Source organism: Ursus americanus, chromosome 30 (assembly GCF_024610735.1).
Source record: "Ursus americanus isolate L20-20 chromosome 30, mUrsAme1.1.p, whole genome shotgun sequence".
Lineage (NCBI taxonomy): Eukaryota > Metazoa > Chordata > Mammalia > Carnivora > Ursidae > Ursus > Ursus americanus.
The window spans coordinates 25,112,835-25,136,813 of NC_142156.1; the positions used below are offsets into that span (position 1 = coordinate 25,112,835).

The following is a 23,979-nucleotide window of genomic DNA, read 5'->3' on the forward strand; positions in this document are numbered from 1 at the left end:
AGCCGATGATAGAGCAGTGAGCAAGATGTGGTCATGTGCTCAAAAATGTGGGCCTTCCCTGTGGGGCAGAGACCCCTCTGTGACCAGAAAGAAGATACCGATTCCAGCCTCAAGACCCTACCCAACACCCACACAACACGGCCCCTGCGTGTTCTCTCCGCAGCCCCCGAAGCCCGTCCCCAGTTGCTGTGGCACCCCCATCTCCAACCGTCCACGCCCTTGTCTCCCATACCCACCCCGCATCCTCTCACCGTCTCCGACACCCCCATCTCCGTCCCCCATCTTCATCCCCACGTCTCCACCCCCACCACCCTGTCTCCAACCCCCACCCCGTCTTCATCCGCCCACATCCCCATGTGCCCCCCATCTCTAGGGCACCGCACATGTCTTGTGCCCTAGGAGGCTGATCTCTGGGGCTGTGTCACTTGACCTCTGTCCTTCTGGTTTTGCAGTTACTGTTCAGCTACCGCAAGGGTCCAGAAGGGAGGGTGGAAGGAGAGAGCAGCTCCGGAGAGGTCCTCCGTCGGGCCTGTCCGGCCCCCTCCCCTCCCTCAGCCCCACTGTTGTGAATCCTGATGCTGCCCGGTGCTTGAGGTCCGCCACCCAGCCACACATCTGACGGCCCTTCACCAGGCGTGTGGCACCTGCTTCCTACTGGGACCCCAGCGCACCAGGAGACCCCATTCTGCCCATGACCTCTTCCCTTTTGTGAGGCCTCACCCGTGCTTTCCTGCTCAAGGAAACGGACATGGAGGCCAGTCTGCAGACAGCAGGTGTCAGCCTGCCCGGGAAGGGGACGCCCAGCGGGTTTGGAGACACGGCCACATTCACTGGCTGCAGGACTTCCATGCGGGAAGCACCTCCATCCCGGGTGCGAGGGGACTCACCAAAGGCAGGCACTGGGCCAGGAGCCCGCTCCGGCGGACACAGCAGGGGCGGCTGAGCTCGTTCAGCACGAGGCAGCACTGGCTGTGGCACTCCTTGTGGTGGCTGCAGTAGGCGCCGTTGGGCTGGGGACACAGAGGGGAGCCTGGTGCCCGCCTCCCGCCCCGCCCCCGCCTCGCCTCGCCGGGCCACCCGCTCGCCCCTCACTTTGCGCCACGGCGTGCACTGCAGGAAGATGGTCTTGGGCTTGCAGAACATCTGCGAGCGGGAGCTGTTGGTGACGCAGCAGCGGCTCTTGCACTCGGCGTGATCAGAGCAGGTGTGCCTGTTGGGCTGCCAGGACACGGAGCCCCGGTGCTCTCGACCACCGCCCCCCGCTGTGGGCGGCTCTGGGCAGCAGTGCCCAGCCCCCGCCTCGCCCCGCCACCTGCCCCACCCCCTCGCCCCGTCATCCCGCCCCCTCCTCGCCCCGCCCCGCGCCCCGCCGCCCCGCCGGGCACACCTTCTGCCAAGGCAAGCACTTGAGGAAGATGGTCTTGGACGTGCAGAACGTCTGCGGGTTCAGGCTGTTGGTGACGCAGCAGCGGCTCTGGCACTCGGCGTGATCATCGCACGCATCTCCCATCCGCTGCAAAGCCGGGCAGGTACCGGGTGTCGCGGGAGACCCAGCTTCCCGCTAGGGCTTCCCCATTTAGGAACACCCTCCCCTTCTTTCTGCGTCCCTTCAAGTTTCCTGGAATATTCCAGACCTGGTGGGACCGATGGCCGGGGAAGCCAGAGGAAAGGGAGAGGAAGGGAGCTAGTGTGGTCTGTGTCTGCCGTGAGCCACATGGACGGGAGGGTAAACCGAGGCACGGAGGATGCGAGAAGGAGCAGCAGGGCAGGAAGGAGACGCTCTCACGGCTCTTCCGGGCTCAGAGAGGGCAAGTGCCTGCCGGGGTCACAGAGCCAGCCCAGAGCTATGGCTGGGGTCTCACCCCACCCTGCAAAGCTGCCTCACTTGGCTCCAGGCCCCGGTCTCTCTCGAACCCTTTGATCCAAGTTCTCAAACTTTTGGTCTCAAAACTCCTTTGCAAACTCAAAAAATTACTAAGGCGCCCAAAGCTGTTGTTGCTGTGCGTTCCAGCTAATGACCTCTCCGGCGTAGGCACTAACTCAGGAAGTTTTACGTATTTATGCATAACCCTATTTAAAAATAGGGTCCCCGTCCCATGTTAACATAAAGAACAACTTTTATGAAAAATAGGTATATCTTCCAAAGCGAATGTGCGGAGTGCCAAGTGGCACGTTCTGCCTGGGCGCAGGGCCTCCCGCCCGGCTTCCCGCGGCTGGGACTGCTGCGTGTGGGGGCTCCGGGGCCTGGGAGGGTGCCACCCGTGCCCCCAGTGGAGGAAGGTGCAGGGCCGAGCCTCACACACAGCTAGAAGGAGCCAAGCAAGTGCACCGGGTCCCCCAGCAGGGCCCGCAGACCCCGGGTCCCGGAGCGCCCGGGGGCTGAGGCGCCCACACTGGAGGGTTTTCATACAGGGAAAACTTGGGTTGGGTTTGGTTTTGAAGTCCTTACTGACTTAAAATTGAAGCTGGGAAGGCGCTCAGAGACCGGGACCTGGAGCCAAGTGAGGCAGCTTTGCAGGTGAGAAGCGGCCAGAGGAGGAAGCTCACTCCTGTCCTGGGGCGCCGAGGGAGTTCTGGGTGATGGCCCAACACCAGGCATCCAGATCCCTTCTCCCCTGCCTCACGAGGGGCCCCGAGTCCCCGGCCTCCAGCGGGGTACCCGCCGTGCAGTGGGTGCTGTGGACGTGGGGGGACTTGTGCATTAGGGAGGTGAAGAGGGGACAGCAGGACAGGCACTCTCACGTTGCCCACACCCCTCCCAGTGCATACGCTTTGCTCTGGCCCCACCCCACCCCCACCGTGCTGCCCTCTGGCCTGGATTTGGTGTTGGGATCCTAGGCACCAGAATCAGCCGTCCTGGGGGCCCCAATGCCTGGGGAAGAGGATGTGTGCCAGGCACCCTCCTTTTCAGGAGCCCAGACAAGACCCGTGGGGATGGGCACCTGCAGAAAAGGGGCTGGGAGCCCCAGGGAGCTGGAGTAGGTAGGGGCCGCCTCTGCGGGTGAATGCTGCGGCGTGTGCGCTTACCTTGTGGAACAGAAACACGCTCTTGGTCCTCCAGGCCAAGGACGTAGGCAGCAGCGAGAGCAGCAGCAGCAGACGCCCGGCGCACGCCATGGGGCTCGTGGCTCGTCAATGCCCCAGATGGCCATCCCTGCCCCCACAGCACCTGCGTGGGCACCTGCTTCCTTCCCCCTGTCCCCATCTTTCTCTTGCAAAATAGATTTTTTAAAATTAATAGACATTATTTTCTAGAACAGTTTAAGGTTTACAGAAAAATTGTGCAGCGAGTACAGAGAGTTCCCATACAGCCTCCCTTCCCCTCCCTGCTTCCCTGTTATGAACTCTGTGGGCGTGGTGGGCTTGTTACAACCGCTCAGCTGATATTGATACATTGTTACAACCGGGAGTCCACAGCTTCCCTTAGGGCTCCTGGTGCTCCATGTTCTGTGGGTTGGACAAATGCCACCACATCAGCCCACAGTGTTTTCACTGCCCTAAAACCGCTGGCCTCCACCTGTTCATCCCTGCCCACGAAACCCTGGCAACCATGGATGTTTTGGGGTATCATTTTGGGCCCGTCGTTTGCCTCTTCCCCGGCGTGCTGAAGTTGGGACTCTACAAAGGCAGCCTTTCCAGACTGGCTTCCTTCACCCACTAAGACTCATCTAAGCTTCCTCTGTGTCTTCTATGGCTTGATAGCAAATCTCTTCTTATCACTGAGTGGAAAATGAATTTTCAACACCCTTCCTCCAGGGAATGATTGTGCCTCTCTGAGTTAAACAGGAGCCTCCCTGCTGTTAGCACCCTTGGGACCCTCATGGCTGAGCCCCCCTGCTCAGTCCAGCAGGCGGGCAGGACTGCGGGGCCCAGCCGTCCCCGCCCACACGCTGGGGTGGAGTGCCTGCAGGTTGGGCAAGTGGGCACAGCAGCCCCCCGCCACAGGTGACTCTCCCATCCTGGATCCAGGAGGGATTGCCAGGAGTCCCAGGTTAGCCTCAGATCTAAACCTAAGCCGCCCCCACCCCACATGGTATCTGGTTGCCTCACTGGCTATTCATAAAGCTGACGGTTTGGCCTCCAATTCTGCCCCTCGTTCTTTTATTGTTTTAGATAAGGTGATATTAGAGCACCTGTGTGGGCTCAGTCGGCTGGGTGTCTGCCTTCGGCTCAGGTCATGATCCCGGGGTCCTGGGATCGAGTCCGCGTCGGACTCCGTGCTCAGTGGAGAGCCTCCTTCCCCTCCGCCCCCCGCCCTCTGCTGTTCCCCCTGCTTGTGCTCTCTCGGGCGTGCTCTCTTTCAAATAAATATATAAAATCTTTTTTAAATTTTTTCAATAAGAAAATGAACAATTCAGTGGCATTTACTGCATTTTTTCAAAAAGATTTTTTTGCTTTAGAGAGAGCACGTGAGCACGAGTGGGGGGAGGAGCAGAGGGAGAGAAAGTATCTTAAGCAGACGCCCCGCTGAGCACAGGGCCCAATTTCGAGGCTCAATCTCACAACCCTGAGATCATGACCTGAGCCAAAACTAAGAGTCGGATGCTCAACCGACTGAGCCCCCCAGGCACCCCCGTCTAGGGCATTCTTAATGTTGTGAAACCACGTCTTCTATCTAGTTCCAGAACATTCATTCCGTCATCCCATAGCACAACCCAGAGTCCATCAGCCTTCACTCCCCGTTCTTTCTGGTGTCTTCTGGAGGTCAGAGCCTGTGGCGAGCGTTCTGACACTGAGGCCTCAAACCCAACCCGCTGTATTCCAAAGCCCTGTGGGCACAGGAGGGGTGCCCCCCCCACTCTGAACCTCTGGCCCCAGGCCTGTGTTTCCTGCTCGCTCTCCCCGCCTTCTCATCCATGTTCCAGAACCTCTCCTCAAATTTGTCTCCCTGCGCCGTTGGCGGTGCTCCCCTCAGGACTGCCAGCCCCTGACCCAGGGCCCACGAGCCTCAAACTCAGACCTGCCTTGGGTTCCCATCCCAGGTTCCCTCTATTTGCTGCAGGGCCTTTCTGGGACCTTGTTTCCCTGTCTGTGAGGGGAGAGGTGGGCTCCCACTGTCCCATCTGTGTCCCCTGAACCTCTGGTTTCCAGATGGTTCCAGGGAAGCCAGGCTCATCTCCCCCCATTGTTCCTTACTGGGGTCCCTTGTGCTGCAAAGCAGAGAGGAATTCTGTTTGCTGACCTTCCCAGACGGCTCAGGTCCCGAGGCCAGGAGCACTCCAACTGCTAATCTCCCCCTGGGGCTGGTCACACTGGGGGCCAGGAATTCGGAAGCACAGAACCCAGGAAAATAGGCAGACACACAGTGGCCTGTGTGCTTGGAGGGGACGCAGAGGGAGGAGGAGGGCCAGTGGCCAAGCAGGACGGTGCAGGACGGTGGAGCCGACACAGGGCTGCCCGGGGTCGCCCGGACGGGGGGCAGGCTGCTCGTCAGGAAGGTCACAAGGAGACGCTGGACCAGGTATTGGGGCAGGGAGGGGTCCACGACGGCTCTGCTTAACCTCCTGCTCGTCTCACATCAACAGGAGCGCTCGCTGGTCCGAGCCACCAACGGGGGCATTGTCCCCAGAGCACAGCATCCTTTCACCTCCACAAAAGGATCCAGAAATGACCTGGTGCCGACGTGAAATGCAACCCGACGTGAAATGCAACCTCCCGTAAGGACGGATTCAGCACCACAGACATCTCAGAACGGCGAGAGAGGTTCACACCGGTTTTACTGCAAATCACGGGATATATCGCCTGGGTTTTGGGTTTTCTGTCATTTGATACTTCAGTTTCCCTGCAGTCACCGTAGCTCGTACCCAAAAAAAGCATCGCTGCGGCATTTCATTCACAAGTTTCGCGGATCGGGCTCAAAACAGACGCAGCCACATGAACCAGGAGCCTATGTGGGTGCCGTCAGCGGAGACTGAGGAAGACAGGGAGGCGGAGTGCAGGGACCCACTGGGCGCGGCACAGACGGCACCGCCGCTCCTTCACTTTCCACCTGTAAGCAGGCACGTCACGGTCTATCTGGGCAGGTGTGGTAACGGTGTTTGCACATCTTCCCCCCCCAGAGAAGCAGGGCCAGGTCGGGTTGCCCTCTGCCACGTGGGGGTCTCACCTGCTGGCGGACGGCCATGTGTGAGGGGGTGGGGTCCCCGCACGCTGCCCAGCACAGTGTGAGCAGGGCGTAAGCATGGCATTCCAAGGCTGTCTCTGCCCAGATGTTCTGGGGACACTGAGGCTGCCCACCCGGTGGCTCCCGCCAGCACTTCCCAGACCCTGAGGCCCCCGAGGTCGGGCTCTGGTTCACACCATTCAGAAACAGGTCTCATGAGGTGGCCGCATATCTCCAAGGTGCAAACCAAGACCCAGCTTTTGGTCCTGGACGACGGCATATCCGAACAGACGGTGGCCAGACCATCCATAGGTGGAACTCTGGCCCCCGGTCTCTCAGCTGGCCCTGGACGACCAGCCCTGGGCCAGCGACGACGGCTTCCCCAGCTCAGGACCAGCCTGAGAAGCCAAATATTCCCCCCAACCACCCACGTGGGACACCTATACCCGTCCGCTAGGGCTTCTCAACACATACCACACGGCGGGCGGGCTGACCACGCACATTCGTCCCTCACCGTCCTGGAGGCTGGATGTCCGGACCCAGCTGTGGGCAGGGCTGTCCCTCCTGAGGCCCCTCTCCTGGGACGCAGACACCCGGCTCCGTGTGCTGTGCTCACGAGCTGGGCGGCATCCCGCTCTGCTGACCACTCCCCCTGTGCTGCAGAAAGGACACCGGTCGAGGGAGTCGGGTAGACATTTTCAAAGATAAACCAGCAAAACCACGGCCGCTGTAAGTCCTGTTTCCGTACCCTATCAAACCTAACGAATAGGAGTGTTATAACTTTATAAAAGCTAAATTTGAATCACAGCTTGAACGTTTGAAAATGTTGAACTTGCTGTGTTCTCTTTGTCCTTTAAACAGAAGTAAAAAACCTTATGGTCTCAGACCTTCCCATGGGCCTTTGAGAAGTTCACAGGCCAGTTCCTAAAATTGGGCCTGATGTGCCTGATCCGTCCTGCAGTCCACACCCCACGGGAACACACCGTCCACACAGAGAAGCTCCAGCCCACCGCTGTCCACAGCAGCCAAGAGGTGGGAGCAGCCCCAGTGTCCAGGACGAAGGGTACACAAAACGTGGTCCATCATGAAGAGAAATATGTCACCTTAAGAAAGAAGGCACTTGTGACGCCTGCCACAACCTGGATGGACCCTGAGGACGCGGTGCCGAGGGAAAGAGGCCGGGGCCGGAGGGACAGACACTGCAGCAAGATCCCACTCACCCCAGGGCCCAGAGCCGGCGGGGTCCTAGAGACGGAGCAGGTGGTGGCCGCCAGGGGCTGGGGCGGGGCCCGTGTTTAGTGGGGACAGAACGTTAGTTTGGGAAGATGAGAGAGTCCCAGGTGGACAGTGGTGGCGGCTGACGACCGACCGTGTGAAGGTGCTTAAGGCCCCTGACCTGCACCATTACGAAGGCCAGAAGATAAAATGTTGACCCGTATCTTCCCACAGAAAATCAAAAGCCGCAGGCCCCCCTCACCCTCCCTGGAGGCGTGGCTGTTCCTGAACTTGAAGATGGGCATTCACAACCCCCCCCCCCGCTTATGTTAAAATATTCTTTTATGGGGGCGCCTGGGCGGCTCCGTCATCGGTGAGCGTCTGCCCTCGGCTCAGGTCGTGATCTCAGGGTCCTGGGATCGAGCCCCGCGTCCGGCTCCCATCAGCGGGGAGGCCGCTTCTTCCTCTGCCTCTGCCGCTCCCCCCCCCCACTCCTGCATGCTCTCACTCTATCAAAAATAAATAAAATCTTTAAAATATATATACTCCTTTATAAACGGAGTCTCTTTTCTTGGATATTTGTTTGTAAACCTCTCAGGCCAGACACCTGCCCACAGTCTCTCCTTCCGAACCTCAGCATCAGGTGTGACCCGAAGCATCCCAATCTGGCAAATAAAAGCTTGATGCCAAACCTTGCCAGAGATCACAGATCCCGACAGATTATCCCCTGCCCCGTGACCACCATCGTTTGAGCATTGCCCGTCAAGCTGGGGCCTTTCCCACCCCGCGTCTTTGCTGCTCTGAGAAACGGCGGCGTGCCCCGGACCAGGGCGCTGGGCCCGCCTCTGCTCACCTCCACACAGAGGAGCAGGCCACACGGGGGAATGCCCGACACGGCCCAGTCCTTGCAGACAATGCTCCCTGGCTGTTGGTAACTGCCCGAGCATTCAGTGGTCCTGCCTTTTTGTCCTGGGCCCCACCTGCTCCCCTGCGTGGAAGGGAGACCCGCCAAGCCGTAATTCCAGAAAAGACTCCAGCCCCTGAGCGGGGATCAGGAGGACCGAGGCCAAGGGAGCCCAGGGCAAAGTCTGCAGCTCCTCCCCTATCTCCGTCCTGCCCCCACCTTGCACTCCACGAGAGCCTGTGTCCATGGTGCCGGGGGACAGCATGTAAGCAGGCATGGCGGGGCGCACGGACCCGGGGAAGCTGACCACAGCCGCTGCAGCACTGGCCGGACATCCAGCACTGGGTCAGGGACCCCGGCCTCCCCTGGCTCTCCCCACCTCCAAGTCAGGACCAGCCAATATGCCCCCTAACCAGTCAGGTGGGACGCCCCCACCCCCTGGCCTCGGGTCGCCTGCAGCACCTTCCCCACATCCCATCTGTGAGTCTGCGGACCCCACCTGGGGGCTGACTCCCCAGCTCTGGATAAACGACCTGTGTGTCCTCACTGGGGGTGGGGGGTCTTCATTGATTCCTGCAGACGCCGTTCATTTGATAAATGTTTACTGACTTCTCATTACCGATTAGGTGCTAGGCTCTGAGAGGAAAGGACTGCGCGTCCCTACCACCTAGAGGAGCTCGGTCTAGTTTGGGAAACGGTCGCGTCAACAAATAGATGAGGCCGAATGACGTAGAAACGGGCGGGGCGAGGTGGGGGTGTAAGGGGGTTAGCAGCTGAGGAGAGGAGGCGCCTGCAGGGAGAGCCGCAGCCCAGCGGCTCCGGGAGGGGCTCCGGGACGCCGGGCAGGGTCCGGGCTGGAGCAGGAACCCAGAGGGACTGGGGAGCCACAGGCGGCCTCCGCACTGCCTAACGAGGGGCCCCAAACTCAGTAGCCTGGAAGGGCCGCTTGTCACTGTCTTCTCCCTGTGGGTTGGCCGCGCAGGGGGCGGCTCTCTCGGTCCGAGTCCTGCACGGTCACAGCGGCTCTGCGCCCCAGCCCCAAGCCCGGTAGCGCGGGTGGGGAGGGAGCCCCAGGCAGGCGGCCGCGGGGGTCGGTGGAGACGCAGGAGCGCGGGGTCCGGGGAGCCCAGGGGCAGCGGCGGGGCTGGTGATGGGCATGGGGCATCTGTGAGGGGCGCCGGGCGTTCTAAAGTCAGACTGGGGTGCTTGCAAACCCTGTGAAGATTTTGGAAACGATGAGTTCCACGCTCCAAACGCGTAAATTGGATGGCGTGGGAATTTGATCTCAACGAAGCTGTTTAGAAAAGGAAATCCATTTTTGCTTGTATGTTGAACTCTTACTTATAGAATTCAAAGGTTTTAGAATTCAACTGAATAAATTTTTTTCACCTGTAAATTTTCACTTGTAAAACTTTTTCACTTGAAAAACTAGTATGAGACTCAGTCCTCCTACGACTAATTTCTTTAACCTATTTAAAAGTATTATGTGGGCACCTGGGTGGCTCAGTCAGTTAAGCATCTGCCTTCGGCTCAGGTCCTGGGATCGAGCCCCGACTCCGGCAGTCCATTCCCTCCCCCCCCCCCGCCCCACAGCTCGCTTGTGCGTGCTCTCTCTCTCACAAATAAATAAAAATTTTTAAAGTATTATGCAAATTATAAATTTTAATGGACACAGTGGCTGTCCTTACAAATTGTATGACTAGGGTCCACACTGCTTTTCTCCCAGCCTGGGGAGTTTGCATCAAGTGCTCTCATTTTATTCATATTTTTCATTAAACAGGTTTTTTTCTTTTCTTTCGTTCCTTCTTTTTTTTTTTTTTCTTTTTTAAGGAAGCTGTTTGCCCACCATGGGGTCTGAACGCACAAGGTCAGGATCAATAGTCACGGGCTTTACCAACTGAGCCAGCCGGCCGCTCCACTGGTTTCCTCCTTTTCTGTCCAGCGGACTTCCGGACACCCCATGTAAACTTCCCAGTAAGTATTCGCAGTCTCCGGAGCCCAAACAGACTGCACGCTGAATGTGCTCTAGTAACTGGAACCTTCCCAGGGGCCCTCGCGCTCTCCTCACGCCTGCTGTGCAGCCCTCACGGCACAGGGCAGGAGACTCGTCTCAAGAACAGAATCGATACATTCTGGGACAAACGCGAGATTGTATTGCATACCTTTTCTTCCGAGAAAAGAGGAGGAAGGTACGCGCAGGCAGGCAGAAGACAAAACGCCTGCTCACGGCGGCCGGGGCCCAGCTTCGCCCGCAGGAGGGACGCTGCAGAGTGGAGACGCTCGTTCAGTCCGTCTGTCTTCATCACTGGAATTCAACTGCCTCTCCCAGACTCTCCAGCCACCTTTCCTAAAAGTCATCCTTCCTGGGACCCAACAAGCCACAGTCACCTGCGGATGCAAGTCTGTGCTCAAATCCGATCATTTTCTTCAATATTCGTCACTTGTCTTCTCTTCCTTGAACCCTGTGTCCCAGGCTCCCGGCTGTCCTCTCACTCTGGACCCTGCCTCTGTGCTCCGCTCTGAGTTGGTGGTGTTCCCTCCTCTCAGCCTCCTGGACGAGCTGTTCTCCTCTAGCTCACGTCCTGCAATCACCATGGGGCCCAGCAGGCCAGCTAACCACACCGCATCGCAAGTTCTCACCGCCTCTGGCTGAAGCTTCTGCTGGTGGGGTCAGTGTGCCAGATGTTGAGGCAGGCTGCTTGCCCCTCCCGGGTGGTGGGGTCAGGCTGGTCACTGCATCGGAGACATGCAGTGACCAGCCCCTGGCCAGTGGGAAGGCCGTGTGCCCTATGCTCCTGTAACCCATGGTGGACAGACTGACCAGCCACTCGCCTCCAAGGCACAGAGACCCTCTCTGCCAACACCAGCATCCGCGGGCCTGGGGGGCAGGGAAGCACCCCAGGGCAAGGTCTCTGTCTTCCCTGGCCACAGGCAGCAGGGAGCAGTGGCCCATCCTGCCCAGCACCCAGGCAGCACCATGACCCACCCCCTTCACCAGCCCCTGGCACTACTCTGGACTGGCCTGGTTTGGGGATTTTACATAAATGGGCTCAGACAGCAGGCAGCCTTCAGGGATTAGCCTCATTCACTTAGCATAATGTCTTCGCCTATGTCCTGACGAATGGAACGTACGAGGGGCTTTTTCCATTTATTGCAGAATTCTATTCCATTGTATGGATACACCACATACCACTTACTCATTCAACAGTTGACAGACATTTGGGCTGTTTCCGATCTTAGCCGTCATGTATAATGCTAAGAACATTCATGTACAAGTTTCTGCTTGACAACGTGTTTTCATTTCTTTTGGGTATTCCGTCCAGAGGTGGAATTGTGGCTCCTGTGGTGGCTGAAGTCCAACCCTTTTGATGTACTGCCACGTGGTTTTCCAACGTCTGTCACGTCTTTCCTGGTGGTGAAGTGATGTCTCCCTTCTGACGGAGGATGTTGAGAATTTTTTCAGGTACTTACTGGCCATTTGTGTATCTTCTTTGGAAAAATTTCTATTCAGATACTTTGCCCATTTTTAAAATCCGTTATTTATCATCTTGTTATAAGTTGCCATAGGTTTTTTTTTTTTAAGATACAAATCCTTATCACATATGTGGTTTGCAAATATTTTCTCCCATTCTGTGGGTAACTTTTCACTTTCTCGATGGTGTCCTTTGAAGCACAGAAGTTTTTAATTTTGGTGAAGTCCAGTTTATTTTTTCTTTTTTTTTTTTTTTTGTTTACATCTTTGTTGTAATTTATAATATTCTATTGCCAAATCTAAGGCCACAAATGTTTACTCCCATGTTTTCTTCTAAGAGTTTCATGGTTTTCATTCTTACATTTAGGTCCTTTTTGAGTTGGTCTCCACATGTGATGTGAGGTAGGGGGTTTAACTTCATTCTTTTGCACGTGGATGTCCAGTTTCCCAGGACGGTTTTTTGAAACACTACTCTTTCCCATTAAATTATTTTGGTACCTGTCAAAAATCAATTTATTTTATTCTATTTAACATTTATATTTTACTTTTCAGTTCCCAGTTCAATTCCCTAGATCTGCATTTTTTAAAAAAGATTTTATCTATTTATTTGACAGAGAGAGAGAGAGACAGCAAGAGAGGGAACACTAGCAGGGGCAGTGGGAGAGGAAGAAGCAGTCCTCCCGCCGAGCAGGGAGCCCATGCGGGGCCCATCCCAGGCCCCTGGGATCAGCCCTGAGCCGAAGGCAGACCCTCTACGACTGAGCCACCCAGGCGGCCCTCTAGATCTGCATTTCTATCCTTAGGCCAGTGAGAATGGAATTGCTGGGTCCTACAGTCGCTTGTCTGGATTACTCTCGCTTTGTAGTAAGGGTTGAACTTGGAAAGCAGGAGTCCTCCAACTTGCTCTTCTTTATCAAGGTTATTTTGACAACTCTGGGTCCCTTGTGTTTCCATATGAATTTTAGGATCAGCTTATCCATTTCTGCACCTGGGACTTTGGTAGGGATTGTGCTGAAGCTGTAGATAAATTTGGATTTCGTGATAGATGGTAGAGTCTTAGAAATGACAGCGGAGGGACAAGCAACAAAAGAGAAAAAATAGACAAACTGATTTCACTGAAATTAAAGACTTTTGTGCCTCAAAGGGCATTACCAAGACAGAGAAAATATAACCTGCAATGGGAGAAAAACTTGCAAATCTGACAAGGGCTTAGTAGTCAGAATATATAGAGAATTGTTCCAAACCAACAACAGAAAGGCAAACCTAATTTTAAAACCAGCAGCAGATTAAATAGACATTTATCCACACGAGTTACACCATTTCCACCACTAGAATGGCAATGACTAAACGAGCTGAAACTAGCAGGTGTAGACGAGGACGTGCAGAGACTGGAACCGCACACTGCTGATCGGAGCTTAAGTGGCTCAGCTGCAGATCAGCAAAGGGGCTGTTGGGGCAAAGAAAGGCCCCCAGGGCCGAGTGAACCGGCCGGGAGCGTGCCCTTGCTGAGCAGCGACGGCGGCCCGGAGCCAAGGACCGCCCTTCGGAAGTCACCTCCTCGTGCACCTTACCCTCGCACCGTGTGGCAAGTCAACGGTTCCCCATAAGGCTGGGAAAGCTGCGTATCCAACAGGCCGGCCCTCCCGCCGGGGCGCGCGCCGCCGTCAGACGCCGCTGGGGCCGCGGGCCGCGTCCTCCTCCCGCGTCTCAGCCAAGCCCCCGGCGGCTCTGGGTCCTCCCCGGGGACGTGCGCCCGGTGCGTCCTCGGGCCCTCCGCGAGCGCGCTGGGGCGCAGGCTGCCGAACTCACCTCTGCGCGCTGCGGGCCCACCTGGCGACACCTGCCGACACCTGCCAGGTGCGCCCCGCGGCTCCGGGCCCCCGCGCGGGCAGGGCGGGGCGGGGCGGGGGCGGGGCGGCCGCGCCAGGCCACGCCCCGGGGCGGTGCCGCGGGGTTCCCCTGCCCGCGCCCCTGGCCCGCAGGGTGCGCGCCGCGTCGCGGCCCTGGCGGAGCTCCGGGCCATGGCGGCCGCCGAGCCCAAGCCCCCCGCGGGGGCGCACGCGGCCAGGGGACTGGCCCAGGGCTGCTGGTCGGCGTTCTGGGACTACGAGACGCCCAAGGTGATCGTGGTGAAGAACCGGCGCCTGGGCGTCGTGTACCGCGCGGTGCAGCTGCTCATCTTGCTGTACTTCGTGTGGTGGGTGCGGCCGGGCCGGGGCGCGGGGCCGGGGCGCGGGGCGGGGGAGGGTCCCGGTCGCCTCCAGAGCGGCCTGCCCTCCCCGCAGGTACGTGTTTATCGTGCAGAAGAGCTACCAGGACAGCGAGACGGGCCCCGAGAGCTCCGTCATCACCAAGGTCAAGGGCATCACCTCCTCCGAGCACAAAGTGTGGGACGTGGAGGAGTACGTCAAGCCCCCCGAGGTGCGCTACCCGCCCCGCGCGCCCCGGGAAGGAGCGAGGGGTGCCTGCGCTGCCCGCCCCGGCCGACCGTCCCCTCTTTCTGAGCCCAGGGAGGCAGCGTGTTCAGCATCATTACCAGGATTGAGGTCACACCCTCCCAGACCCTCGGAACCTGCCCCGAGGTGAGGCCGGGCGGAGGGCAGAGCTGGGGCGGAGGGAGGGGCGCCAGCCGTGCCGCCCCAGGAGGTGTGGGGCCCTGACCGAGCCGGCTCCTCCCTAGAGCATGAGAGTCCGCGACGCCACCTGCGGCTCGGACGAGGACTGCGTGGCCGGGCAGCTGGACATGCTGGGAAACGGTCAGTGCGCGCCAGCGGGGGTGGGACGGGCCGCGCCCTCGCCCCTTGAGCGCACTTCTGCCCGCAGGCCTGCGGACCGGACGCTGCGTACCCTACTATCAAGGCTCGGCCAAGACCTGCGAGGTGTCTGGCTGGTGCCCTGTGGAAGACGGGGCCTCTGTCAGGTGTGCACACCCGGTGACCCCACCTAGCTGGGCCCGGCTGACACCCCAGCCCGACTCTGGTTCGCTCCTTTCTCTCCTCACGGAGCGGAGCTGGGCTATGCCGGGGAGGGGGACTGGGGCGGGAAGACTAAATGCATCCAGTCTGCCTCCTCAGCCAATTTCTCGGCAAGATGGCCCCAAATTTCACCATCCTCATCAAGAACAGCATCCACTACCCTAAATTCCAGTTCTCCAAGTAAGAGCCACTAGGGTATGGCGACCAGGGGCTAGGGATGGGCACTCCCTCTGGGGAGCGTGGTGTTCGTGGGTTCAGAGCCCCCGACATGGCCGGGCCCTGTCCACAGGGGCAACATAGAGCACGGGAAGGATGGCTACCTGAAACACTGCACGTTCGATGAGGTCTCTGATCTCTACTGTCCCATTTTCAAGCTGGGCTTCATTGTGGAACAGGCGGGGGAGAACTTCACGGAGCTGGCACATACGGTGAGGGGCAGCCGAGGGACAGTGGGGGAGTCAGCTCTCCTTTCAGGTGCTGGCTCCTACCTGTGGACAAAAGGTCTGCCAACCCCCTTTGCAGTCTTGGCCAACCCTGGCCCTGTTCAGGCAGAGGGAGGAGAAACACGATCGGCCAACCCATCTGGGCATGTACGGCTCCTGCTAAATTATTGACTCCTGGTCACAGAGCTGGCCACCAGTGTCCCCTCATGCTTCAGAATCGGGGTGCTCCCCAAGCACCCCGGCTCTCAACCCTGAGCTGCCCCCGGTGCCCTGAGATGAGCACCCCATATGCAGTCTCAGGGCAGGACCCCACAGCCCTCAAGGGTCCTCTGTGTGCCCTCCCTGACACCCATCTCTGTGCCCACTTCTGGGCAGGGTGGCGTCATTGGGGTCATCATCAACTGGGACTGTGACCTGGACCTGTCAGCATCGAAGTGCAACCCCAAGTACTCCTTCCGGAGGCTTGACCCCAAGCACGTCCCAGCTTCATCTGGCTACAACTTCAGGTACCTTGGCCTTGGGATGCCTGGGTCCTCGTCCGCCCTGGCGGTGGTGGCTCCAAGATGACAGGGCAGGCGCTCAGAGTTCAGGGGTCCGGGGGGGGTGGAGTCTTGGGGCGTCCCATCTTGGGTGATGGGCGGGCACCCACCGCCATGCTCCTTGGGCTCATTCTTTCCCAGGTTTGCCAAATACTACAAGACAAACGGCAGCACCACACGCACGCTTATCAAGGCCTATGGGATCCGCATTGATGTCATCGTGCACGGACAGGTAAACCAGCCTGCTCTACCCACCCGGGATTCAGGAAGGCCCAGGACTGAGCTGGCACAGCCCCTTGTCCCCCACCCTCCCTGAGCTCCCCTTGCCGCAGACCCACAACCATCTAAGGCAGCCTCCCCTCCCAAGGCAGGGAAGTTCAGCCTGATTCCCACCATCATTAACCTGGCCACAGCACTGACCTCCATCGGGGTGGTAAGGAAGTGCATGCTGGGCATGGGGGGGGGGTTGGGGGTGGGGACGGGAGGGGGTGTCTCCTGGGCCCTCACATGTGGGTCTCGCTGGCCCAGGGCTCCTTCCTGTGTGACTGGATCTTGCTGACGTTTATGAACAAAAACAAGGTGTACAGCCATAAGAAATTCGACAAGGTGTGCACGCCGAGACGCTCCCCTGGTAGCTGGCCTGTGACTCTGGCTCTTGTGTTGGGCCAGGCCCCTCCCCCGCCCGGTCCCCGCTCTGCAGACCCAGGCCAGGCGGGCCAAGCTCCGGCTGCCCTGCCCCCATGGCTTTGCCCCGCCTCTGCCCCGCCTGAGCAGATGGTGGACCCTCCTGAGCAGACCGCAGGACCGGAGCCGTGCACCCCCGAGCCTTCCCCGCAGGACTCCACACTCGCAGACCCCCGAGGTTTGGCCCGGCTCTGAGCCCATCACACACCTTCCCTCATGCTGTGTCGAAGGCTCTGCCTGGTAGGGCCCTGAAGTCTGGGGTCCCAAGAGACCGAGCCCCAGCTCCCCCAGCAGCCCACGGGGACCTGGGGCCCTGCCCTCGCACCTCAACCGTGAGAAACTGGGAACTACAAGACCTCCGTGCAGCCGGGCTGTGGGCCGACACCAAGTGGATGGCACCTTGACCCCAGCTGGCCCCCCAACTTCCCCCAGGGCCTGGGGGGGGGCAAACTCCTGCCTTCTCCTCCCCAGCTGCCCCCCCCCCAGCTTCTCACCCCTCTGCGCCCAGACCCTTTGCTTGCTTCATAGCCAAGAAACCACACATCCGGAATCCAATAAACCTGTAACCAGAACCTCTGGCCTCATTTTTGAGGAAGAGCATCCTGAGCCCTGAAGACAAACATGTAGGAGAGGGTCCTTGCGTGTGGCAGCTGTGGGCGCCCTCGGTCCTGTCTCCCCTCTAACCAGCCTGGGTGCAGAGTGCACGGGCACGTCTACCCCCACGTCCAGCCAGGTCATGATGATGTCCGACCAGGTGGGTGGTGGGGGTGAGCACAGAGACGGACGGTGCATGAGCTCAACTCATCCCAGCACCTGCCCTGCAGTGAGCCTGCTTACTAGCTTCCTGGGGGTGGGGGTGTCACCCCAGACCCAAACCTCAAAATATGGGACAGGATGGGGGACTCTGGAGGACGAGGGGAGCCAGGGAGTAGGTGACGAGAGTCATACTAAGGAAAACCTGGCTCTTGTTCCCGGTACCTGTGCAAGCATCCCGGGTCCCACGCACAACAGCGCCCGGGCAAGGCAGGCATTTGGTGCTGGGGAGGGGATGGACAAGGCAGGGCCAGGTTGAGAAGGAGCACAGGCCAGCAACAGCGGGTCAGGCCTGCAGATAATTGGCCAGCACACTCACGGATGCCACAGTGGTCATTACATTCAGAGACTCTGCCTGGTGCCTGCCTGGCCAGGCCCCCCCTTGAGGGGCTGCCAGAACTGGGCTGGATGGCCATTTCCCTAGCAACGGGCATGGCAAGCACGCATGGCATGCTTTGCACAGATCACCTCAGCTGGGATCCCACCACTTCCAAGGTCCCGTGAGGGCTCAGACCCTGCCCAGCCCGAGTCCCCAAGTCCCAAGTGACACTGGCAGGTGGCCAGAGCCAGTCCACCTGCCCACACCCACCCGGGCCAGCTGTGACACACACCTGGGAAGCCCCCACCCGGCCCCCTCCAGACCCTCCCATCCTCAGGGTGAGGATTCCACGGTCACCCAAATGCCTATAACATCCTAGCTGTCTGGCTCGCCGACATCCAGCTCTAGTTTTGGAGAAACTGGCTTTTCCAGTTGGGGCTGGACAGCAGCTCAAGGACCATAGCCAGGGGTTCAGGTTTCCCATTCCCAAGCAGGAGTGACCCTGGGGCCCTCAGACACCCCAAATGCCCCAGCCCCTAAGCTGGCCTCTGCGGGAGCCACCCTGCTGCAGGGATGGGGGTGGGAGGGTGTTGCAGCGTCGAGTGAGGTGTGCGGGCCCTCAGTCCCACCCCACCCCCCTCTGGGACTTCTCCAGCTCCACTTCCAGGAAGCCTAGTTAGCCCCCCCGCCCCCACCCAGCCCTAATTTGATTTGATCTCCATCTGGGGGCTGATGCAGGCTCTGTCCATCTTCCAGCCAGTGTCAGGTTTCTCGTGGCCACGGGGCCTAGACACACCCAAAGCACAGTACCCAGGGGCCAACGCACCCAGCTGGACCGATGTTAGCTACTCCTTCCATCCATGTAGAGACAGACGCCTTATACGCATGTAAACATTTTAAGAAACGTGAAATTCAAATAAAATGTTACGTTCACAGTGTAATACTGAGAAGTTAGGCAACACAGATGAGCTTAAGCCGGGCTCCAGAGCTGACACTGGCCCAGGGCCACGCTTCTGGAGGCTGCCCATTTGGGGTCTATGTGTAGGATTCAGTGAGCCTGCCTGTCGCCTTGCCAATCGGGCTGTTCCTTTTCTGCTTCCAGTCTCATTTAGTTAGAAACCAATTCTGGAGTCGGTCTTCCGGGGCCGCTGACCGAACCGCGGAAGCAGCTGCTCAGCAGTCTTCCTGAGGTCACTGAGAGGCAGGTCCCCCGCGGCCTGGGCATCTCCCCTCGCCCAGCCCCACCCACAGGGAGAGCCAAGCGTCAGGTCCCATGTCTCTGGCCTCACCCAGCTCCGAATACACTGGTGGCAAGCGTCCAGCGTGAAGGAGGCCACAGCCCTGACTGACCCGCTCTGCAGTGGGCAGGTGAGGGCTTGCATGCCCCATGTGACCCTTGGAGGTTGGGCAGGCCCCGCCAGGGTCAGAGGGCTTGACCAATCCCTGACGCTGAGCAGCCAGAACAGACCCGCGCGACCCCAACAGAGCTGCTGCTGCTGTTTTCCTCCGTTTCCCCGAGACGCAGGCCCTCAGAGCTGAAGGGAAAAACCTAAAATCCTGCCCTTGCACACAAAGAAATGTTTCCTCAAATCCAGGCACTAAGACACGATGTGAAAGTCTGACCGACGGGATGGTGTGCACCGTGCCTCCCCTGGGCCCTCAGGCTCCCCACCGCTGTCTGAGACCAGCACGTGTGCCTGGTGGGGGGCCCTCCTCAGAGCACAGGCAGGTCAGAGGGCAAGGGCGCCACACCCCGCATCCCAGTCTCGCTGCTGCAGACAAGGGGACTGTTGTGCCCCTACTGCAGACCCTACCCTGACCGGGAAGTCTCCAGACAAGAAGCCCAAGTCCCAGGAACTCATCGTGTGGAAGACGACCAGGTCCCCAGGGGGGTTCGGCTCCGGATTTCCTGGAAATGGCCCAAATCCTGCTGGCGTCAAGCTATCGGACGGGTCCTCTGTGGTAACAAGTGATCAAACACGGGTGCCGCAGACTCTCACGGGCCACCCTCAGGGACTCTGCCCCGAAAGAAGACGCCCCTGAGCAGCAGAGGAAGGACAAGGCAGCCGGGAGGGCTGTTTAATTAGCAAGACACAGTCTGGGCGCACTGCTCAGGCCCAGAGTGGGCTGCCCTGACCCCAGCTGGGGCCCCGGGAACCCAGAGTGGGCTGCTTCCTGCCCTGGCTGGTTCAGGCCTCTCCTGGGCCCGTGACCTGCTCCCCGAAGCCCCCCGAGACCGGTGCTCCCTGGTGCTCGGCCCTGGACATGGTCACAAGCTGGGGAAGTCAGGCGGAGAACCAGGATGCTGCCCCCGCTGCTAACGGCCCAGCTGAGGGCCCTTCTGCAGCAGCCACTCCAGGGTCTCCATGAGGTAGGACATGCCGTAGTGCTGGGCGATGTTCTGGAAGATTCCAATCTGCTCCATGAAGACCTGCAGAAATGAGCAGTCAGTGAGACCCGGGTCCAGAGGAGGCGCCGGCGTGCAGGCAGAGCAGATGAGGGCAGGGCACAAAGGGCAGCAGGGTTGCCTGGCTGGGGAGCCCCACCTTGGTGTGGATGGTGAGGGCGAAGCCCCCCGCACAGCTGCAGTACACAGGCATGTTGGCCTCCTTCACACCCCGGCACTTCAGGCAGACCTGCAATGAGGAGCAGCCCGGTCAGGAGTGCCCCCGCCCATGCCAGTCGTGGCCGGCGGTGGTCGGCCGCTCAGCCTTCCACCACCATGGCCTTCGGCTCAACTATGAGTAAGATGGGACTTCACAGCAGGATTTACCCAAACGTGCCAGCTGCTTCCTCACACCCTCGTGTGGGCTCTGCACCCCTGACCCTGAGCCCAGGGGGCTCCCTCACCCCTCTTTCCACGGGTCTCCCCATTCCATCACACGTCCCCTCTCGGGGAATATCCCTCCATCCAACGATGAAAACTTCCCTGCTTCTCTCTCTCGTCCCCGTCCATTCTCTTTACACTTCCCATGACTTACACGCTCTACTTTGCTGTCTGTCCCCTCTCACTACAACGGAGGTCCATGAAGCCAGCACCTGGCCTCTGTAGGGACCCCAGAGATGCTGTAAGAATGAGTCAGGGGACCAGGTCGTGACTCGAGAAGCGTGCACACCCGTAGCTTCGCCTGGGTGCAAATCGCTTATCCAGAAGGCTTCTGCCCAGTGGAAGGCAGTCCCCAGTGCCAGGCCCACTGCTCACCAGGTCCTGCAGAGTGAAGGCCATCAGCTTCTTCTGCAGGGCTTCCACCAGAGCCATCTCGATGACTGAGGTGTCATAGGCAACCTGACAGTTGGAGCAGAGCCACTGAGGCAGCACAGACCCGTCCTAGGCAGAGGAGGAGACGACAGCTCAGTTCTCCACTCGGCCTTCTGCTCAGTCTTCCCCAGCAGCCGGGGCTTCCCCAGGACTGGGGAGGGACGGTGCGGCGTGAGCTGGGGGGCTGCTGGCCCCCCAGCACCACCGTCAGGCGTGTTTACGAGGACACTGTTCTGGTACGTGGCAGCGAGTGCGTTTGACATCGGAACTCGCAGGGGAGCTCGAGGGTGGGCGCTGTAGCACCCCCGTCCTGACTCCACCGCGAGGACCCGGCGGCTGCCCACCTGAGAGAAGGAGGACTCTTTGCACAGGTCCAGGTCCCGGCAGAAGTTACAGCTGCGGCAGATGACCTCAGGGAGCACGTAGGAACGGCAGGGGTCTCGGAACTGGGCCTCCTCTGAGAACTCGCCCACGTCCACCAGGCGAAGCAGGTCCCGGTTCAACTTGTTCACCTGGTTTGTGATGTTCGTGTCCAGAGACAGAACCTTCGGAGAACGGAGCCTGTGTCAGGGATGGCCCCCTGGGCCGCCTGCTCTGTCAGCACTGGAAAAGCCCGTGCTGGGCTCTTGAAGCTGCAGTCCCTCAGCATCACCTCACCCCTCCCTTTTCCTGCTGGAGGGTGGGGGAAGGGGGAGCGGCCGTATCCACACCAGTGGTCTCTCAGTGCAGGGCCCCATGCGCAGAGGCCCTGCCCCGGTCCCAAGTCTCGCGGTCTCTGTCTGCTCCAGGGGACTCTGCGGCAGACCGACATGCTCTATCCGTCGTCCTTACGGACTCCTTCCTCCTCACTGACGGCAGTCCTAAATCGACGGGACTTCACAATCACATCTGCAGAGTGGGTGATTTCAACTCCCGGTGGTGGGGGGATTCCCACGCCAACCCAGAGAAGCCTGTCCAGCCTCACGCTAGAGCCTGTGCGGCTGGTGCTGGGAAGCCTGGCTCTCTGGCGCCCGCAGAGCCACAGACGAAGCATCTAACCCATGTCCCTAAAGGAGACTGAAAGGACAGGACAGGACATCTTCAAAGACCTCTCCCACACCCAGCTCGGTGCCAAAAGCACCACAAAACCAAACACCACTTAGAAGACACTAAGATGTTAATTCTCCCTAAAATAATCTATAGATGAAAAGGACCCCAATCAACATTCTAAAAGGATTTTTTTTCTGGGTAGAAATGGATACGCTGATTCAAAGAATTTGTACAGAAAGCGAAGGAACTACACAGCAAAGCCGGAGCAGTTTTGAAAACAAATGCAGTGGAGGCAGTCCCACCACCGTTTCAAGACTTCGTGATAAAGGTACAGACACCAAGACAACGTGGTCCCAGAAAACAGACAGTGGGACCAATGCGGGTCCAGAAAAAGACCCCCACACACATACGGCCAGTCAAGTTTTGAAAAAGATACAAAGACCACTCAATGGAGAAAGGACCATCTTTTCAAATAAATAATACTGAGATAATCACACTTATGCAGAAATATCAACCTCAGTCTACAACTCAAGGGCGCCTGGGCAGCTCAGTCAGTTAAGTCTCTGACTGTTGATTTCGGCTCAGGTCACGACCTCAGGGCTGTGAGACCCAGCCCCAAGTCAGACTCCACGCCCTCTTAAGATTCTCTCTCCCCCTTCCTCTGCCCCTCCCCTCTAAGAAAAAAAAATTGATAAATCAAAGTTAAAATCCACTCACCAAAAAACACTGTTAAGAGGATTTTGAAAAGGCAGGCCAAAGTTTGGAAGAAAATATTTAGAAATCACATATTTGATAAAGAACTTGTATCCAGAATATATAAAAAACTCCTTAAACTGAGAAATATGGGGCACCTGGGTGGCTCGGGCGGTGAAGCGTCTGCCTTCAGCTCACATCACGATCGGGGTCCTGGGATCGAGCCCCGTGTCAGTCTCCCTGCTCAGCGGGGAGTCTGCTTCTCCTTCTCCCTCTGCCCCTTCCCTCTGCTCATATCCACCCCTCTCTCTCGCTCTCAAATAATCTTTAAAAAACCCTCAAAAATAAAAAACATAACTTCATTTTTAATAATGGGCAAAAAATGTGGACATTTCACGGAAGACGTATGGACAGAAACCCCCATGTGACAAAATACTCGGCATCATTAGTACTGGGGGAAATACAAATTAAAAACACAATGAGATACCACCGCACGCCTATCTGAACAGCTAAAATTTTGAAGATGACCAAGGTCTGGGAGGTACGTGGAGCAGCTGGGCTCTCGTCATACACCACCAGTGGGAACGCAAACCACAGCAGCCGCTTCAGAAGCACAAACTTAGGATACAACCCAGCAAGCCCCCTCTTCCATCTTTACCCAATAAAACGAAAGTTGCGTGCACACAAAAACCTACATAGGAATGTTTATAGCGGGGGCGCCTGGGTGGCTCAGTGGGTGAAGCGTCTGCCTTCGGCTCAGGTCGTGGTCCTGGAATTGAGCCCCATGCTGGGCTCCCGGCTCCCAGGGAGATTGCTTCTCCCTCTCCTCCCCGCTCGTGCTCTCTCTAGCTCTCTCTAATAAATAAAATCTTTTTTACAAAAAGTTTATAGCAAGCTTGTTATTAAAAATCCAGAACTAAAAGCCCAGATGTGCGTCAACCAGTGCACGGCCAACGGCGGCTCTTTGGGCACCACTCAGCGGTACACAGGACAAAGCACTGAAACGCGCATCGCCAGCCCCGTCCTGCTGAGTGCAAGCGGCCGGATCTAAAGGGGAGGTGACCGTGCAGGGGCAGAGCGGCGCGGGGGCAGCTGACCCGGGGGTGCCTGTTTGAACCCCGCTGTCCGCACTGCGCGCTTGCTCCAACCACTGCCCCCCCAGTGATCTGTGTGTGCATTTCAGGAGGGACAAGGAACAGACGGGACACACCAGGGTCCGCGCACTGTTGGCGGGATAATAAAGTGCATCCTGACCGTGCCGGAGACACGTGACTGTGCCTTTCCCAAACTCCCAAGAACAATGGTGAGACGTCACCGCAGGTTCAAGCGGACGCTGAGAACTGTGACGTCTACTACGGTAGTCAGACGGCATCGGAACTACGCCCGCGGTGGCAGCAGCGGTCACGTGAGCCTGGGGCACCTGTACGTGGGGAGGTAACCCGACGCGCGGCACAGCACTCTCCCTGGAAGACGTGACGCCTGCGCGGGGCCATCCCTAATACTATCGCATCGCTGGCTCGGCCCGCCCTTC

At 58.6% G+C, this 23,979-nt stretch overlaps 3 protein-coding genes and 1 long non-coding RNA gene across 8 annotated transcripts in view; 2 read left to right on the forward strand and 2 right to left on the reverse strand.

Moving 5' to 3' along the window:
* Positions 1 to 343: 343 nt before the first annotated feature.
* Positions 344 to 4,234, reverse strand: LRCOL1 (leucine rich colipase like 1). The gene is made up of 4 exons (XM_045815671.2): positions 3,028 to 4,234; positions 1,388 to 1,513; positions 1,093 to 1,218; positions 344 to 1,010 (listed from the first exon to the last, which is right to left on the reverse strand). The coding sequence occupies exons 1-4, from the start codon at positions 3,115 to 3,117 to the stop codon at positions 828 to 830; spliced, it is 525 nt and encodes a 174-aa protein (XP_045671627.2). The 5' UTR covers positions 3,118 to 4,234; the 3' UTR covers positions 344 to 827.
* Positions 4,235 to 8,454: 4,220 nt separating this feature from the next.
* LOC123803893 (uncharacterized) lies at positions 8,455 to 13,566 on the forward strand. Of its 3 annotated transcripts, none has more exons than XR_015722358.1 (4): positions 8,455 to 8,642; positions 10,053 to 10,891; positions 11,546 to 11,685; positions 12,309 to 13,566. It is a non-coding gene; the product is annotated as an uncharacterized LOC123803893 (long non-coding RNA). The 3 variants fall into 3 exon arrangements; XR_006782996.2 differs by having other exon boundaries at positions 10,053 to 10,196; positions 10,696 to 10,891; positions 11,546 to 13,566; XR_015722357.1 differs by having other exon boundaries at positions 11,546 to 13,566.
* A 143-nt stretch (positions 13,567 to 13,709) lies between these two features.
* Positions 13,710 to 16,900, forward strand: P2RX2 (purinergic receptor P2X 2). 2 transcript variants are annotated; one of them, XM_045815665.2, is made up of 12 exons: positions 13,716 to 13,891; positions 13,980 to 14,115; positions 14,205 to 14,276; positions 14,375 to 14,450; positions 14,518 to 14,614; positions 14,769 to 14,849; positions 14,959 to 15,097; positions 15,488 to 15,618; positions 15,793 to 15,883; positions 16,019 to 16,084; positions 16,180 to 16,257; positions 16,426 to 16,900. In XM_045815665.2, exons 1-12 carry the CDS (start codon positions 13,716 to 13,718, stop codon positions 16,528 to 16,530), a joined length of 1,248 nt encoding a protein of 415 aa, XP_045671621.1. In that variant the 3' UTR covers positions 16,531 to 16,900. The 2 variants fall into 2 exon arrangements, with proteins under 2 accessions (XP_045671620.2, XP_045671621.1); XM_045815664.2 differs by having other exon boundaries at positions 13,710 to 13,891; positions 16,180 to 16,900.
* Positions 16,901 to 19,518: 2,618 nt separating this feature from the next.
* The window catches only part of POLE (DNA polymerase epsilon, catalytic subunit), a 43,238-nt gene continuing 38,777 nt past the window's right edge, over positions 19,519 to 23,979 (reverse strand). For both annotated transcript variants that reach the window (XM_087857461.1, XM_087857462.1), the window contains 4 exons: positions 21,071 to 21,271; positions 20,670 to 20,795; positions 20,014 to 20,103; positions 19,519 to 19,898 (listed from right to left, as the gene is read on the reverse strand). In XM_087857461.1, coding sequence (XP_087713587.1) covers positions 19,785 to 19,898; positions 20,014 to 20,103; positions 20,670 to 20,795; positions 21,071 to 21,271 — 531 coding nt within the window. In that variant the 3' untranslated portion in view covers positions 19,519 to 19,784. The remainder of the gene's footprint in view (positions 19,899 to 20,013; positions 20,104 to 20,669; positions 20,796 to 21,070; positions 21,272 to 23,979) is intronic.